The 18,860-nt window shown below is 37.8% G+C and overlaps 1 protein-coding gene across 2 annotated transcripts in view; it reads right to left on the minus strand.

The window, feature by feature from the left end:
- LOC124556547 (cyclic AMP-responsive element-binding protein 5) overlaps nt 1-18,860 on the minus strand; it is a 160,105-nt gene that overhangs the window by 109,626 nt on the left and 31,619 nt on the right. For both annotated transcript variants that reach the window (XM_047130503.1, XM_047130504.1), the window contains exons 3-5: nt 18,471-18,613; nt 10,965-11,113; nt 8,309-8,446 (exon numbers count right to left, since the gene is read on the minus strand). In XM_047130503.1, coding sequence (XP_046986459.1) covers nt 8,309-8,446; nt 10,965-11,113; nt 18,471-18,613 — 430 coding nt within the window. The remainder of the gene's footprint in view (nt 1-8,308; nt 8,447-10,964; nt 11,114-18,470; nt 18,614-18,860) is intronic.

Here is an 18,860-nt window from a genome sequence, read left to right on the forward strand (position 1 = left end):
CATTGGTGGAGAGTCATAATGAGGAAAGAAGAGAAGGGAAAAAATGAATGGGTGTCACCTCGGTGGCTGCTAAATGTCAGCCTTCAAAGACTCACTGCCACAAGGCACAGAAGCTGGAGGATCCTGCTTCATGAGGTCTACAGAGGCGTCCGCATTCTTCCTCTGTCGGTCTATGGAGCCCAGGGCAGAAAAATGGTTGGTGGTGCGCATCGGCAACATGGATGTTGGCCGGGCATGTGTATCACGTGGCGACACCGTCGAAGATCTCTGGGCTGGTGAAAGAGAAGACCATTTGCCTCTGTTTGACTTCTAGGAGCATTTCCAGCTGGCAGACGAAGACTCGTGTGTTGGCTGGAGGGATGTAGGAAGTCTTTGTGGGAGTATCCCTTCTGCCCTTTCCACCCTGCTGGTTGCGTAGCAGGTGACTTTGCACCATGAGATGAAAGTTTGGTAGCTTGTTCCACAGCTGGAGGAGGAGACAGGGATGCTACCACGACACTGGGCAATTTTACAACCGCGGTACTGAATTTGAGATCGCATGTCTACATGGCCATGGGATTGCGACTAGCCAATAACTTGCAAGCAACCGTGTACGGCACTTTTTCCTTTGTCTGGATTTCCTGGACAACTTGCTTGTCAAGATATACGGGAAAATCTCAAGAGGAGGCAGCATGGTCACCACTGCACTTGAAACAGCATGGAGGAGGAGGCGGACAATCGCCCTCATGAGTATCCCTACCACAGGTTACACATTTGGCCAGATGCCAACAGAACATTTGGGTGTGATAAAAACAATGACACTGGTAGCAGCGCATCAGGTTCAGAATGTACGGTCAGACTGTGACAACTTCTTAACCTGCTTTGATCTGGGATGGGAGCACCACTCTAGCAAAAGTGAGAAAAAGAGTGTGTGTGGGCACCAAGAATGCAGCTACCTTTTTCATCACCCAATAGAGTGCAGTGACACCCTGATCAGAGAGGTACATTTGGATTCCTGCCTTGGCCAGACCACCAAGCAGCCAAGTGTAAATAACACCACAGGAAGAATTCAGAGTTCTATGGGCCTCAACACAAACAGGATAGCTGTGGAGGAGCGAAGCAGCAAGCAGTTGTTATGCCTGAGAATCAGAAGTAGTCTCCAAAAGCAAAGTGCCATTGTGTAAACGAGAGCAAGATTTCACAGGGCTTGCAATTGCATCAACACCTTTCTGAATAGGAAACGGATCTACCGTTGCAAAGGACTGACCGTCTTCAGTACATAAAATCCGTTTATGTTTGGTAGAAGTTGACTGCGAAGACAATGATTGGCTCATTGGGAGAAAATCCCCCATGATTGCCAGTGTCTCTGATGGCGTCCTCCTTCCAACTGGGAGGCCCCTTGGAGGGGAGGGGGGGGGGGGGAGGCCCTCACTCACTTTAGGTGATTGTTCACACATCAGAGGTCATCCCTGACAGAGGAACCAATTGACAATTTGGGAAGGTAGCAACTCAGGCAATCACCCCTCCCTGTGCCTGGCCTGTACCAGGGGGTACGTACGAAACTACCTGTCGACCCAGGGCTGGTAATTATGTGTTAACCAGTCACTTGTTATGCGTCAGACATGTGGGTTGGTCTTCAGGAGTGCACAGGGAGAAAAAAAAAAAAGAGGAACCTCAAACGCCAAAGCAGAGGAAGGATAAGAGAAGGTGAACGAAGAAAGAAAAAAAAAAGGAATGAAAAACAGTGATGATACTGTTGTGATGTCAACTACTGAAAATATGGAACACATTCCCAAAAACACCCCAGGTATGTTCCCCAAGGGAGGTGAAAAGGAATAGCAAGAGGACAGACACGTAGCACGGAAGGGAACAGATGCTGCAAAGGCTGGGGCGTCGTAGTAGCCAAGCATGAACCCACCAAGGAGCAGTGAGGCCCCTGGGAGGGGCTTTTCAGTATTTGCAGGGGCAACAGTCATGATGATTGATTGATATAGTCTTATAGCATTAGCCAACACGTTGTGTGAGAGGCTGAAAGCAAGTGGAAACTAGAGCTGTTATTTTTTTTCCCCGAGGGCATGCAGCTCCTCTGTATGCTTAATGATGATCATACTTGATGACATATTCTGAAGGTAAAATAGTCCCCTATTTGGACCTCCAGGAGGGGACTACTATGGAGGACATCATCATCAGGAAACAAAATTGGCATTCTATGAGTCAGAGAATGGACTGTTAGATTTCTCAAATGGGTAGGTGCATTAAAAAACTTTAAAAGGTAAATAGATAAGTTGATGATAGATACAGTGGGAATTACTGAAGTGTAATATGTAAGATCCACCTCAACTTTTCTAAGGTACAATATGGAAACTAAAAAGATAGATCTTATTAAAAAAATAATTTGGACTGTGGAGTTGAGTATGCAATGTGTAATCTTTTCAATGTTAATTTTAATCTTTTTAATGTTAATTACCATCAATGAGGTCTGCTTAATTCAGTAAATTACTATAATGGTAGCAACAGATCATTTGCATGTGCTTCTCTCTAATGGCAGAATCAAAATCTCTTTTCACATTGAATGAATAGTCATCATCCTCCTCTACAGAAAGAAAAACACAAGGAGGTACTCAAGAAATGTACAGTTTACTCTGTCCTGTGAATTTATATTATCTCAGAGAGAATTACTCATGGAGTTACTACTCTCACATTACTACATAATTACTACCCATGACTGAATGCACAAAGCATATGAAGTGCTACAGGCAGTTGGAAGATCAGGACTCCTGGTCAAGTCAGCAGAGGATTATTGATACAAAATCATACAGCAGTAATGCAACAGTAGACCTAATAATGAATAAAAAATTAGGATCTGGGTAAGTTACAATGAACAATATAGTGAACACATTATCATAGAAAAGATAAGACACAAGGTCAACTTCCACCATACTAGTACAAGTTTCAGTTCTGCAGATGATTATGAATTCAAAGAATGTATGATGAGGTAATGGAAATTATTCAGGTAGTTAGGGGAGATGAAAGCTTAATTGTCATGGAGGACTGGAATTCAATAGAGGTAAAAGAAAGACAGTGGGTAGTAATAGGAGAACATGAACTGGGGAAAATGAATTAAAAAAGAAGCCACCTGGTAAAATTTGGCACAGAGCATAATTTAATTATCGTTAACACTTGGTTTAAGTACCATGTAAGAAGGTCGTATACAATGAATGGAACTGGGGACACTGGAAGGTCTTAGACCAATCGTGTAATAATAAGACAGAGATTCTGAAAGTTAATTTTCAGCTGTAAGGCATTTCCAGCAAAAGATGAGGACTCTGAATAAGCTGAAAGAACCAAAGGTTGTTGAGAATTTCAGAAGGGGCTTTAGGTGACAATGGACGGAGACATGGTAAAGTAATATAACAGAGGATGAACAGATAGTTTTGAGAGATGAAACAGTAAAGGCAGGAGAGGCTCACATATGTAAGAAGACAAGGCCTCATTTAAATCCTTGAATAACAAAGGAAGTATTGAATTGACTGATGACAGAAGAAAATATACAAATGAAGCAGGTGAAAGACAATAGAAGTGTCTAAAAAGTTAGGCTGACACAAAATGCAAAATGGGTAAACAGGAATGGCTAGAGGACATAAGAAGGGTGTAGGAATATGGATGACTAAGGGAAAGACAGATGCTGCCTATAGGAAAATTACAAAGACCTTTGGAGAAAGAAGAAGCAGCTGTATGAATCTCATGAGGTCTGATAACAAGCTAATACTAGGCAAAGAAGGTAGAGAAGAAAGATGGAAGGAAGATATAGAGGTACAATATTATAGAAGAGACGACAAAGAAGGTGAAAATTAGATGAGAGACATGACACAGAGAGAAGAATTTGACAGAGCTCTGAAAGAACTAAATGGAAACCAAGGAGTCGATGACACTCCCTCAGAATTATTGAGATCCTTGGAGGAGCCAGTAATGACAAAGCTATTCTGCCTGGTGTGCATGATATACAAGACGGGGGAAATACTCCATGTTGTTCTATTTGCTCACTGAGGAAGCAGTAAAGGAAACCTAGGAGAAATTTGGAAAGAGAATTAACGTGCAGGGAACAGAAACAAAAATTTTGAAGTTTGCCAATGACACTGCAGTTCCATCAGAAACCACAAAAGACTTGGGAGAGTAGCTGAGCACAGTGGATAGTGTCTTGAAAATTGTTTATAAGATTAACACTAAAAATAAAATAAAATAAAGCAAGGGTAATGGAATCTAGAGGATTTAAATCAGGGAATTAGATTAGGAAATTAGACATTAAAAGCAGTACATGAGGTAATTGGACAGCAAATAACTGATTAAGGCTGCGGTACAGAGAATATAAAATATAGACTGGCTGTAGCAATAAAAGCCCATCTGGAAAAAAAGATTGTTAACATTGTTTACATATTTAAGTGTTGGTAATTCATTTCTGAATGTATTTGTCTGGAGTGTAGCCTTGTACACAAGTGAAACTTGGATAATAAGCAGTTCAGACAAGAGAATAGAAGCTTTTGAAATGTGGTGCTGTGGATTAAATGGCTACATTAATAACTACAGGGTACTAAATCAAACTGAGGAAAATAGAATTTTACGACACAATTTGACTAAAAGAAAAGATCAGTTGATAGTACACCTCCTGAGGCATCAAGGAATGGTCAGTTTGTTGATGGAGGGAAGCATAAGTGGAAAAAAAGGGGGGAGGGGGGGGGGGGGAGACAAGGGGAAGGAATTGTAGAATGACAGAGATGAGCGGTTTCCTACTGGCTGGTTTATGTGCTGCACAGAAAAAAATAGAGAAGCCCTTGCGCAGCATTACAATAAATGAAGAGCAGAAAAGAATATGTTCAAAGTAAACTGCTCATCCACTCCATCGCACTCGCTGATTTTGACAAACAGTGTCATTGTGTAAGGACAATGTTGTAGGTCAAAAATCAGTGGTACAACAATATCTCATGGCAAACTGTTCCTCAGAAATACTGACAGACTTGTTTCTCTGTGTAATATTAGCCCCCTTTCCGGTGTTGATTAATGTGTTTACCTAGATTGTTTTCCACATCAAACAACAAGACTAACAATTATCATAAATAATTAAAATTTTCCTTGGTTGCCACTGTAAAATTGCAACATTCCTCTTACGTATGCAATTTGAATTCAGTTACATGCATATATTTTCTGAATACAAACAACAATAAAAACTATTTCAAACAAATCTTAACTACTGTTCATAAAGTTGGAGATACTGATATGTGAATATTTTCCCTGGAAATAATAGAACAACAAGCTGTGAAGAAACAGCTAACACTCTGAAACTGGTGACATAAAACACTGTATCAGGCATACTGACTGAATCTGAGATGGTGGTACTGTTAATTAATGAAAACAATTAATTAAATTGTCAACAAAGCCCATGAGGCCTAAAGCACAAGAAAATAGCCAATACAGTTAAAAGAAGAGGATGTACAGGAATAATGTTGCTCTCAGATGACAAAGACAGGGAGTAAGTATCATTTGAATGCAATCTGCGTAACATTGTAGATGTGGTATTCAATCTGTACTCTGATTTGATGCAGCTCTCCATATTAATCTGTCCTGTCCCAGTCTCTTCATCACTGCTTAGCTATTGTAGCCTACATCCATTTGAATTTGCTTACTATTGTCAAGTCTTGGCCTCTCTCTACACTTTTGGTGCCCCGCACTTCCTTCCAGTACCAAATTAGCTGCTCATTGATGCCTCAGGATGGGTCCTATCAATCTATCACCCTTCTTATGGGTCCTATCAATCTATCACCCTTCTTGTACTTAAAGATCTTTTCTCCCCAACTCACTTCTGTGCCTTTTCATTTGCTATTCTACCTACTCACTTCATGGTTAACAATCTTCCATAATACCACATTTCAAAAGCTTCTATTCTTTTCTTGTCTGTACTGTTTATCCTCAATGCTTCACTTCCTCATGAGACTACATTTCAAATACTTTCAGATTATTTTAAAAAGGCATGTTTGTGCCATCAGATGTACAATTCTATGTTAATAGATACTAAGCATACAATTGTACAGCTGATGGCACAAATATCCTTTTTCAAATTATCTAACAGCTGAAGGCAGTCACCTAACAAAAGCTTTACTTTCAGATAAGACTTCCTAAAACTCAAATTTATATCTGATGTCAACATATTTATCTTCTTGAGAAATACTTTCTCTGCTACTGCCAGTCTGTATTTTGTATCCTCTTGACTTCTGTCAGTATTGGCTACTTTGCTACCCAAATAACAAATCTTTGTACTTTTTAATGTTTTATTTCCTATCCTAATTCCCTCAGCATCACCTGTTACTCACCTTGTGACTCCTTTCCACGATACCATCAATTCCAGTCAACTTATCTAAGTTATTATCCACCTTCACCAGAATCACACTGTCTTCCACAAGATATTAATAACTCTACGTGAATGTCATCTACTTCAGGTGCTTATTTTCGATTTAGATCTTTCAGTGCTCTGTCAAACTATAATCACAGTATCACGTTTTGAATCTCATCTTTGTCTACTTCCTGTTCCCTTTCCATAAAACTTCTTCAAGTTTGTTGCCTTTCTATAGTATTCCTATATATTCCTTCACTTCTTTGCTTAGTAGTGGCTTCCCCTCAAAGCCTTTGATGTTCATACAGCCACTTCTGTTTTATCCAAAGATTTCTTCAATCTTCCTATACACAGCATCAACCTTTCCTAAAGTCACGAATTCTTTTACAGCCATGTATTTCACCTCTAGCCAATCTTGCTTTCCCACATTGGACCTTCTGCAAATCTCATATTTTAGACTTCTGTATTCCTTTTGCATACTTCATTTGCTGCATGTTTTATTTCAACATGTTCCATCAATTAAATATAATACTGCATGCATTAACAGTCCAACTTGGCCTTGTATTCTTACCTAATTGTTCCTCTGTTGCCTTCACTATTTCATCTCTCAAAGCTACATACCCAGCTGCAGTTGTATTTCTTTACCTATTTTTTTCCAGCTGTTGTCTAACATTCGTTTTGAAACACTCAGAAATATCTGATTATCTCAACTTACCCAAGTCTTATCTCCCTAATTTCCTACCTTTCTGCAATTTCTTCAGCTTTAATCAGCATTTTCTAATGAATAAATTATTGAACAATTACACATCTGCTTCTGTAAATGCTATGCAGAAATCAGGTTTATCACAACTATACAATCTATCTGTAAACTACCAGTGGCTCCAGGTCTCTTCTATATATTTTCATGATTCTTAAACCATGTTAGCGATGATTAAATCATGCTCGGGCTGAAACACCACCAGGCACTTTCCATTTTCATTCCTTTCCTCCAGGCCATGTTCTCTTACTATTTTTCCCTGTCTTTCTTTTCTTGCTATCAAATTCAAGTCCTCCACACCAATCATAATTACATTTTTATCTCTCAAAGAGTACTGGATAATTTCTTGTATCTCACCATCTGCAAAGCTAATATGCAATTACATTTGTACAACTGATGGATCATCGAACTGTGTCTATTGTGGCTACAACAACGTGTTCACTATACTGTTCATAGTATGTCACACTTATTCCCATCATCTTGTTCACTATTGGACCTGCTCCTGCACTACCCTTATTTTACTTTGGGCTGATAACCCTGTATTCACCTCACCAGAAATCCAGTTCATCATGTCACCACACTTCACTAGCTCCCAGAACGTCTAACTTCAAACCTATCCATTTTCTTTTTAAAGTTCTGCAATCTACCTACACAATTAAAGGATCTAACAAGCTGTAGAGTGCAAGATTTTTTTTTTCTGATGACATTATCATTCTGAGTAGTCCCCACCCAGGGATCCAAATGGAAGACTATTTTACCTCTATCTAAAATCATACAGTAGAGGTGGAAGTCCTCAGGTAATATAGTAGCTGAAGTTTCCCCTTGTTTTCAACTGTAGCTGAAGTTTCCCCTTGCTTGCAACAACCTGGAGTATCCACATAACAAGGTTAATGTTACAATGATAGATCACTCAGACATTCTGACCGTTGCCCTGACTGCTGAAAAGTCTGGCACAAATTTTCAGGAATCAAATGCTAGTCTGGCTTAACTGATGCCCTTCCGATGTCGTTGCACCTATGGTATGGCTACCAGTATCATCTAGGCGCACAGTCACCTTACCATTGCTAGTGCCATTGTTTGTGGGGAAATGCAATATATTTAAGCATTAAACCTAACCTAATAGCAATATAAAGAGTATGATATGGACAAGATTAACAGGTTACTAAACTATAGAGAGATTTTTGTCTTACATTAGATTTTCTCCCTGAAGTTGTTCAGGGTTTTCTTTTCCCAAACAGTCCGAAGCAACAGAATTATGTAAATTATCCTTTCCTTTGAATTCTTCCTCTGTTACTGAAGAATTCTTAATAAAATGGACCAAATCTTGCCTGGAAATAAAATTATGTCCATGTACTACAGAAACCACTAACATAAATATTTTAGATTTCTTTTGTCTAATAAAGATACTTATGGCATCTATTGCACTGATCTAGTTTCAGTACAAAAGCAGGCAGGACAGAAATATATACTTACCTGCACATTTAAACACATACAGTATTAAAAAAACTTGTATTTACAAATTTATCAGGATCTATGTTAGTGTTTAACAGATGAAATCAGCCCAAACATAGTAGGGCTACATAGTTTGAACACAGATGGTCAATATTTACATATACAGTCCAAGTTATGTGACCTTTTTCTCCTCCCAGTTTCTTACAAAAATAGATTTTTGAATTTAACTTAGTGGTAAAATATAAACACTCAAGAATAATAATTAGTATGTTTACTTACAAATTTTATAAGCATGAGTGTCACAAAATCAGAGCCCATCAGTTGTTAACTACATCTCACAATTAATATGGTTATAAACGATATACGAAAGTGGACCTTTTGTTTCCTTTCTAGTCAACATAAAATCTCTGTTTACAAACTCATCTTACTATAGCACTAACTTCAAAATATCAGCTAAAATGGAGTGCATTTCTACATCACGAATTCCTTTTCCTTCTGGCTCACAGATACAAATTTCCAAGTTTTAGCCTCAGATGTAGCACTTAAATGGTAGAGGGCTCTATGCCTGACAATACAGTTAGTTGTTTTCGTCAAGCACACACACTTTTTTAAATTCTACTTAACTTTATTTTGTGTTATTCACACTATTCTTTATTTATCCATCACATTATCCTATAATGAAATGCTTAACAGATGGAGAAGATTGTATCTTGTGTTTAGTGTGCACTTAAAATTTGTCTACTGAAAGCTCTTCCGCACAATAACCTTCCCTATATTTGCATGCAGATGCTGTCTTCTAGCATACTGCATCATTCTCTGGTCTTTCAAGTTGAGCTGTGCCACAGATACTTGCTCGCTAATTACATTCTCTCACCGTGCATTTAGTCACATTTTTATTGATACAGAATAATGAGTCCCTTTTTTTAACTGACATTTATAGCCAGAACACAAACAACAATAGTAAAGAGAGGCAGTCATATTGTCCAAATTTTCCAAACCTCAATACAATTACTGGAAATTTGAGGCTTGAAACTATCTCTCTGGACAGACGGGTGTTGTAGGTAGATGAAAGAACTGTGGCAACTGGACACTGCCTCTCAGTGACATTGGCAAAATAAGGATTGACTGTGGCGACGGACACAAACCCAAGGGGACACAGCATTGTTTAAGCCAGAGGGATAACAAGAACCGATGGTAAACAGGAGAGGCAATCCCCTCTATGTAGTTCAAAGGAACTGGTGCTGGGAGGATTGGTTGTTGAGATCACTGGTGCTGTGATGTGTCATATGTTCGGCATATGTAGCCAACTGCTTAACTTTATCATCCACTTAGAACACTACATATTCATTGTAGAGCAGTTGGTATATGGTATGGCCACTTTTACAAAGTACCCTATCTTTCATTGGAATGAAATGCCTTTTACTAGACTGAAGTTGGTAGCATAATGTCGGGGGCTGGGGTAGCTATATAACACAACAATTGTTCCTGGGTTGTCCACAGGATCTTAACCTGTGGGAGTAAACCGCATGGCATAATGTTGGACTACAGTGCTGCACAGATTGAGTATGTGACAAAATATTATGTCGGGGATAAGAAGAGGATTCTGGGTAAGAATCTTTTATCTCAGGTCATAAGGCAGTCAAAGCACCATTGAAGGAAGTCATATTGGACAGAAATTACCATTCCCATAACTCATATTGGACAGAAATTACCATTCCCATATGTACAAAATGCATTGATAGCATAATTTGTATCTGTAACTGTCATCATAATGATGCACTGAAATAATAAGGTACACAAAAGTGGCATTAGTTTATAGAAATTCTGTTTCCACTGTTCAGAAACAAAGAATGAGATTGAAAATTAAAATGCACAGATACTGTTCAACAAAAGGAAGGAGGGATGGAAGATTAAACTTTTAATGTTCCACTGACAAGGAATTCAGTAGTCAGAGCCTGAGTTCAGATTGAGTACACATTGGGAAGAAAATTGGCAGATTGTTTTCAAAGGAATTGTCCCACCATTTATTTGCATTAAGTGATTTAGTGAAATTGGGAAAACCTTAATTTTGGATGGCTTGACAGCAGTTTGCACTAAGTCATCTCAAATGTGAGTTCAGTGTCTTTATCACTGTGAACATCACTCAGGATTAGCTTATAGTAAGTGACTCATTAATTATCTGTAAATCAATATGGAGTAAAATTCACAGTAGCTCAAATTATTTTGCTCAATTGTAGCTTATAGAAAAATAGGTCTAATTACTCTAACCTAGACCTAACAGCAGATAGTTTAAAATCATAATCATAAAGAAACCTTAAAAATAAATATTTAAAACAAAAAAAAATGTATGAAACCAATATACATTTTTTGAAATGAATGAATAGTTGCAATTACCTGACAGGAGACCTCTTGCTACTTTCACTTGCAAGAGATTCTGTGGACAAAAGAGATGGAATAGATTCAGAATCTTCAATAATGTTAGGGAACACATGTGGCGTGTGCAAAGTGTCATCTCCACCTGCAGTCACACTAAGGGGATCCACCTGGAAATAATACATTGAACACATGAATAAATATTATTTGTTTTCACTTAACATGGACACAAATTCACTATCTTAATACCATAGGATTCTGCAGCACATTGAATAGACCAGAATTGCAGTAGTCATTTAGCAGCCTTGCACACAACAGGATTCCAAGTCAGAGTCATGTTAAGTCAGCCCGTTCTTCACATTTTCAGCTATCAGTGATCAAAAGTACCTTATTTGAGAACAATTTCATTTGTAGTCAACAACTGAAATATGATATTTTGTGATCACTGCCTGTTAATAAAACCGTTCTCAAAAACTTTTAAATGTTTTTTCAGCTTAAATATGTGTGAGGTATGTGTAAGCCACTAGATCATGGAAACTATCATTTTTGTGAAACAAATAAATAAGCTGCAACTATTAAACATGCAAGAATATGGCCAAAGTCCAAAACTACACCAACTTTAACCTTTCTACTCACCACCACTGAAGGTACCATAACAAAGAGACTATGCTGTTAAACTTTCAAGCACATTAAATCTCCATGCCAAATCTTACCTTTTGCAGCCAATGCTCTTACTATATGAGCTATCTCCCTACACCTCTCATAGTTTCACTTTTTCCAATAATAAAAAAAACAGTGTTTGTTAACCACAGTAACTTATTTCAAATCAGACTTACAAACATTTCCCAGGTAAGTTTAATAACAGCCACTCAGTATTTTCCCAAAAGTGCACACAGTGCAGTGGTATGAAAAATTGGGAAAAAGTTTATTAACTTAATACTGACTCCCCCCCCCCCCCATAAACAATGTACCTTGCTGCAGTGGGGTGGCTTATGTGTCTTGATGATACAGTTAGCTGAAATGTACGTGCAGCCATATCGAAGGGGCATCTATTGAGAAGCATACAGTTCGTGAATATGGGCACTGCCTTTTGAGTAGTTGTGGAGGCAACAGTCTGCATGATTATACAGTTTGGCATTATTATATTAGTGAAAATGTCCTTGCTATGTAGGTATTGCTAATGACTAAAAACAAGTGGTATGTTGGTATTGCTAACGACTAAAAGCAAGTGGAAACTATAACATTTATGTTTCCCAAGTACATGTGGCTCTACTGTATGGTTTAATGATGATGACATCCTCTCAGATAAAATATTCCAGCAGTAAAATACCCTCCCCCCCCCCCCATTCAAATCTCCAGGTAGGGATTTTTCAGGAGAGTGCTGTCATCAAGAAAAACAAAATTGCTTTCTCCCAAATGAAGCATATAATGTTAGATCACTTATTTGGATGCATAGGTTAGAGAATTTAAAACAAGGAGTTGATAGTTTGAAGTTATATGTAGTTGGGTTATAAACACAGAATATAATAGGACTTATGCACAAGTAAATCAAATAATGAACAAGAAAACAGGAATGCATGAGACCTGTTATGAACAGCTTAGTGAATGCATTATCATAGCCAACACCCACCACAGTAGTACAAGCTTACATGCCAACTAGCTCCACAAATGATGAGACTAAAGTAATGTATGATGAGATAAAAGAAATTATTCAAATTTTTAAGGAAGATGAAACCTAAATTGTGGTGGTGAACTGGAATTTGATACTAGAAGCAAGACAAGGAAAAATAGTTGAAGAACATGGACTGGGTGAAACGTATGAAGGAGCAATCTGTCTGGTAAAATCTGCAAAGAGCACAATTTAATTATTACTGGTACCTGGTCTAAGAGTCAGGAAAGAAGGTGGTACATATGGAAGAGAGATGGAGACATTAAAAGGTTTCATACAACTTATGTTATGGTAAAATAGAGATTTCAAACGCAAATTTTAAACTGTGAAACATTTCCAGAGCCAGATGGGACCTCAGACCATAATTTATTGGTTACAAACTGCAGATTACAACTGAAGGAATTGGAGAACGTAGGAGGTTAAGGAGATGAGACCTGTATAACTTGAGAGGACCACTGGTGCCAAGAGTTTCAAAGGGAGCATTAGGCAACAACTGACTGAAAGAGGGGGCTGGAGTACAATGGAAGATGAATGGATAACTTTGAAAGATGAAATAGAGAAGGCAACAGATGATAAAAGAAGCAAAATGAGAAAGTCCAGGAGGAGTCCTTGGGTAACAAACAAGATCCTAAATTTAATTAACAGCACGAGAATTTAAAAAAAAAAAAAAAAAATCAGCAAATGATGCAATCAAAAGGAAATACAAATATCTAAAGTGCAAAAAAGCAAAACAGGAATAGTTAAGAAGAGAAATGCAAAGCTGGAGAAGCATGCATTAATAGAGGAAAAATTGATGTTGCTTGTAGGAAAACTGAAGAAACCTTCAGAAGAAAGAGAAGCAGCTGTATGAATATCAAGAGCTTGGATGGTAAGCCAGAACTATGAAAAGACAGGAGAGCTGAAAGGTGGAAGGACTATATAGAAGGGTTATACAATGGAAATGAAGTTTTGGGACAATATTGTCGCCGAAGAAACTGAGTAGCTCCGTGGTGTAGTGGCTTTGATACTAAACTGCTGCATGGAGGGTCGTGAGTTCAAAACGCACCTGCACTGTACAATTTTAATTTCTATATTCAGTTCGAGTACATTCTAGAAGTATCCACAAATGTCAAGAATCATTGTACTGGAATGTTCTGTAGCTGTATATATACTGTATGTGTTCTGGTCGGAGGCAGTTCACTCCGCGCTCTTGTACATGCAAGTGCTGGGTAAACAACCTTCATTAAGTGAAGTTGGTGTTCATCATTCATCTAACTACACCTTTTTCTACGTGACAATCTTACAGAAAGTGAAGATGAAGTAGATGAAGATGAGACATGGGATGTGATATTCTGAGATAAATTTGACAAAGCACTGAAAGATAATAGCTGAAACAACACACCAGATGTAGACAACATTCCCTCAGAACTATTTACATCCTTAGGAGAACCAACCACGACAACACTATTCCATCTGTTATGCAAAATATATGAGACAGGTAAAAATACCTTCAGACTTCAAGAAGAATGTAATTCCAGTTTCAAAGAAGGCAGGTGCTGATTGGTGACAGTATTACTGAACCATCAGTTTAGTAGGTAATGGCTCCAAAACATTAACACAAATTATTTATACAAAAATAGAGAGACTGGTGTAAGTTAGCCTTCAGGAGAAATGTAGAAAAATGTGATGCAATATTCCCACTAGAACTTACCTTAGAAGATAGACTGAAGGTAGTCAAACATATGTTTATAAGACTTGTGAATTTAGAGGAAACTGCTGACAATCTTGTCCTTGAAATTCTGATGTGGGAATAAAATACAGGGAATGGTAGGTTATCTGCAATTTGTACAGAAAAGGAGATTGTAGTTATGAGAACTGAAAGACATGAAAGCACTGCAATACTTGTAAAGACAGTGAGGAAGGTTGGTAGCCTATTGCCCATTTCAATCAACCCCTGTACAATCAACTAGCAGTAACCAAACAGAAATTTGGAAAAGGAATTTAAGCTCAGGAAGAAAAGAAAAAGCTTTGAGATTTGTCAAAAAATTTTATTTTAATTCTGTCCAAGATGCTAAAATACTTGGAAGATTAGCTGAATGTAATGAGTGGTCTTCAAAACAGGTTGTAAAATGGGCAACAATTAAAATAAAACAGGGCTAATAGAGTATAGTCAAATTAAATCAGGCAATGATGAGGAAATTAGATTAGCAAAACAGACAATAAAAGTAGTAGATGAGCTTTGCTGTTTCAGCAGTAAAATAACTGACTAGCCACAGTACAGGCGACATAAAATGTAGATTGGTAACAGCAAGAGAAGTATTGTACAAAACAGATATACCTGAAGAGGGAGGGAGGGAATCCAAATTGCAGAAGGGAACTATAGTAAGCAAACTGAAGTGGATGTAGGAGCAGTAGTTATGCAGACATGAAGAGGTTTGCACAGGATATGTTAGTTTAGACAGCTGCATCATAGTAATATTAGGGCCAGAGATCACAACCACCACAATGAGTCTACCTAAATATTAAAGAATTATTTTATGCAAATGCCACAAACTATAATTTTTACATGCATTTGCGTATTGCAATACAAGGGCTGTTCAAAAAGTATCCGACTTTTTTTTTAATTGTCAAAACCAACAATGGCATCAGGAGGCATGTGCATGCTCTGTATGTTTGTAGGCATACATAGTGTGCAGGCCTCATTTTTTTCAGGGTTGTGGAAACAACTAGTCACTGGCTGGCCATTGACAAGTGAACACGTGTAAGTGATAGTTGTCAGATTTTGTGTTGTGGGCAAAATGACAGAAAACGTGGAACAACATTATTGCATCAAATTCTGTTTAAAGCTTGGTAATTCTCGAGTTGAAACAATATGCAAAATTTGACAAGTGTCTAGGGACGATTACAGGTACCACACTTATAAAGGAATGGTGCAACCACATCAAAGCTGGCCACTCATCAGTGAAGAGCGAAGCATGTTCAGGTAGGCCCTCAACATCCACAAATGAGGTTGTTATTGATCATGTAAAGACAATGTTGATGCAGGATAGATGAATTCTGATCAGAGAACTTGCAGATGAGGTCAAAATTAATATTAGATCCATTCATTCCATTTTAACAGAACACTTGGAACTCAGGAGGATCTCAGCAAAATTTGTACCAAAGCTGCTAACAACTGAGCAGAAGCAATTTTGTCTGGAGATAGCAGGGGATGTGCTGGATACCGTAAACAGTAATCTCAACTTTCTCAACACAGTGATCACTGGTTATGAGTTCTGGGTTTATGGGTATGACAAAGAAACAAAGTTTCAGGCATCGCAATGGAAGTACCCACCATCCCCAAGACACAAAAAAGGGAGGCATGCCTGCAGCAACATGAAAGTCATGCTGCCCGCCTTTTTTGACTCCAATTGCATGGTCCATCACGAGTATGCCTCAGAAGGTACTAATGTCAATAAGGAGTACTACCAAGAGGTTCTACATGAAGCAGTGAGAGGCAAATGGCTGAACTTGCAGGCAGCAGGCTGTTGGCAACTTCACCATGATAATAAATCTGCTCATTGTTCTCAATTAATACAGAGTTTTTTGACCAAATACAACATGGCTGTGGTTTTCAGCCTCCTTATTTCCCTGACCTAGCACCAAGTGACTTCTGGCATTTCTATAAACTTAAAAAGACTGTCAAAGGAACCAGATTTCAGAACAGCGAAGACATTAGGCAGAATTGAACAGAGCAGCTGTGCACCATACTGACACAGGCTTTCCAGCAATGCATCCGGCAATGGAAGCAGTGTTGGGACAAGTGCCTAGAACCAGAAGGGGACTACGTTGAAGATGACTAGTTTCAAACAATTTTATCTGAATAAAGACTGCTTTTATAAACAATAGTCATATACTTATTGAACAGCTCTCATATATCAATGCTGATAGGGAAAGCTATTTGTAATTATTAATTTTTTTTCTCTTTTTTTGTGTTCCTTCCATTCTCACAATGCTTTCCACCAAACACTATGGTAAGTGTATCTACTGTGAAACATCGGCTCAACAACAGCGATCATATGTCAATTAAAAGAGTGCATTGGGTATCATCCACAAAAAAATCACATAAATCAACCCCTTCACAATTGTGAATGAGCTGTACTGAAATTAGAGTCTGATCACCTATCATACGTATAATACCTGAAGAAAAAAATACATTCATTATGCCTCATTACAGTTGTCTTCAGCAAAGGAAGATGCACAATGCTGCAGCCAAAATTTCTAATCACTTACCCAGTGATATAAGACACCTGACAGACAGAGAAGTAAACTTTGAAAATAAACTGTGAAAGTTTCTCCTTGACAACTCCTATTCCATAGAACAATGTCCATTATTATAATGTGTATAGGGTGGTGGGTGGGAATTACTAAGTCAAATCCGCATGTCCTTTTTTTCTTAAAAACACCCACTGGTAAATGATCTGCACATAGCCATATTTACAAAATAATTTGTGATATGAATATAAAATGACTCAGTCCACATCATTACAATTTATCATGCAAATACTCCATGGAACATGAAACTAACTAAGAGATTAACAAAGTGCCATATAACCATGCAAACAACTCAGGGACCATCTGTTAGAGCTAGAAAGGAGGAAAATGGAAACTGACATTTCTATGCTAAATGTAAGTGAGTGAAGAAAATAAATTACAAGGATGTCAGTTGTCTCGATGTAAATAACAGCAGCTTGGAATGTTTAAAAGTCTCAAGTTTTTTCATTAGTGGATACATATTCCGGCTGCCAGAAAACTGAAATATGCAAGGCTAGCTGCAAGATTACTCTATATCTGCTCTACAGTACACATAAAAATATAAAATGATGCAATTTGGTTAGTGGCAGCCACATTGAAAAGGATGTTGAAGATTATCAAACACTTCACGGATGAATCTTGCAGAAAATGTTTTGTGTTATGTTAATTATCCTCCAATCAATTAAGGTCTTGGTTATTTTTTCAGCTATGTGAAAATATTATAACTATACTAAAGAACAAAAAATACTATGGTATAACATGAAAAAATGTCATATGGCTCTCAGCTTTGTGCATGCTTTCCAATTTGGCACCACATTGGCAGTTTCCATGTCAATGATTCAATTAACTACCCAATGCGCCTAACTAAGCTCTGTATAGCCCATTCCATACTTTCCCACAACACAAAAAATGTGATTATATGGTTTACTAATTGACTCCAAAGTGAGAAGACCATTATGATACCAGTGAGTCATTGGAGTACGCAGAAACATTTCCCAGAAGTCACTTTAATGTGTATCATTTATATCAGTCACTAAAATTGTTTGCAACACTGTATCATGTGGTTTTCTAATAGCAATGTCTTATGTTTGTACTGAAGATTCATACAAGGTTGAAATTGTGTGTCATACCTGGCCACAAACTCAGCTCTCACTCAGCAAATGTGAATTTTGGATCTGTACACAGTTAAAACCTGTCACAAATATACATTTCAGTTCCTATTTCAACAGAAAAAGATACTTCACATGTAACCAACCCTTTTGACAATGCTTCCTCATTCACTGATACATCTTTCACAGGTGGTATTTCTGAAGAACTTTGGAAGAAAGTCTTTTTCAAATTTAATAATGTGAGAGGGATAATGGAAGACTTGTTTTGACCCACTGTGCTAACTTGTGACGTTAGAGATATCACATTAGAGCAGAATCTATTTCAATCCTGGGCGCTCTCTCTCTCTCTCTCTCTCTCTCTCTCTCTCTCTCTCTCTCTCTACTTTACCTATAACTAAATTATATCGTCTTATCAGTATTAAGCAAGGTGGTGAAGCTAGTAAGAGACATTAGATATAGCACAAAATCATGAAATACCTCAGGCAATGTGATTCCAGCTTTAGATGCTTCAAATGCTTTCCTGAATGTTTCTTCAAATGGGTTCACATTTTGCAAATCTTGAAACAAACCAACCTCTTCACAATTGCGAATGAAACGTGTCGGAGTAGGTGTCTGATCAGCTGCCAAAGTAGAGATATCATACATACTACAGAATAACATGGTTTAATATTCTTAATAAACAAACATAATCATCAGTGTTAAGTTTTTATAAAGTAATTAGTCTACTTTACTAGACAACTGAATAAAAGAGAGAATTTCAATCATCAAAGTAACTGCTGGATCAGTATCATCCTATATAAATGATGGTATGCAATGATTTACTCTAATTTTATAAAAATGTGCAGGTGGGATCAGAGTAAGATCTTA

Source organism: Schistocerca americana, chromosome X (assembly GCF_021461395.2).
Source record: "Schistocerca americana isolate TAMUIC-IGC-003095 chromosome X, iqSchAmer2.1, whole genome shotgun sequence".
In the NCBI taxonomy this organism is placed as follows: Eukaryota; Metazoa; Arthropoda; class Insecta; order Orthoptera; family Acrididae; genus Schistocerca; species Schistocerca americana.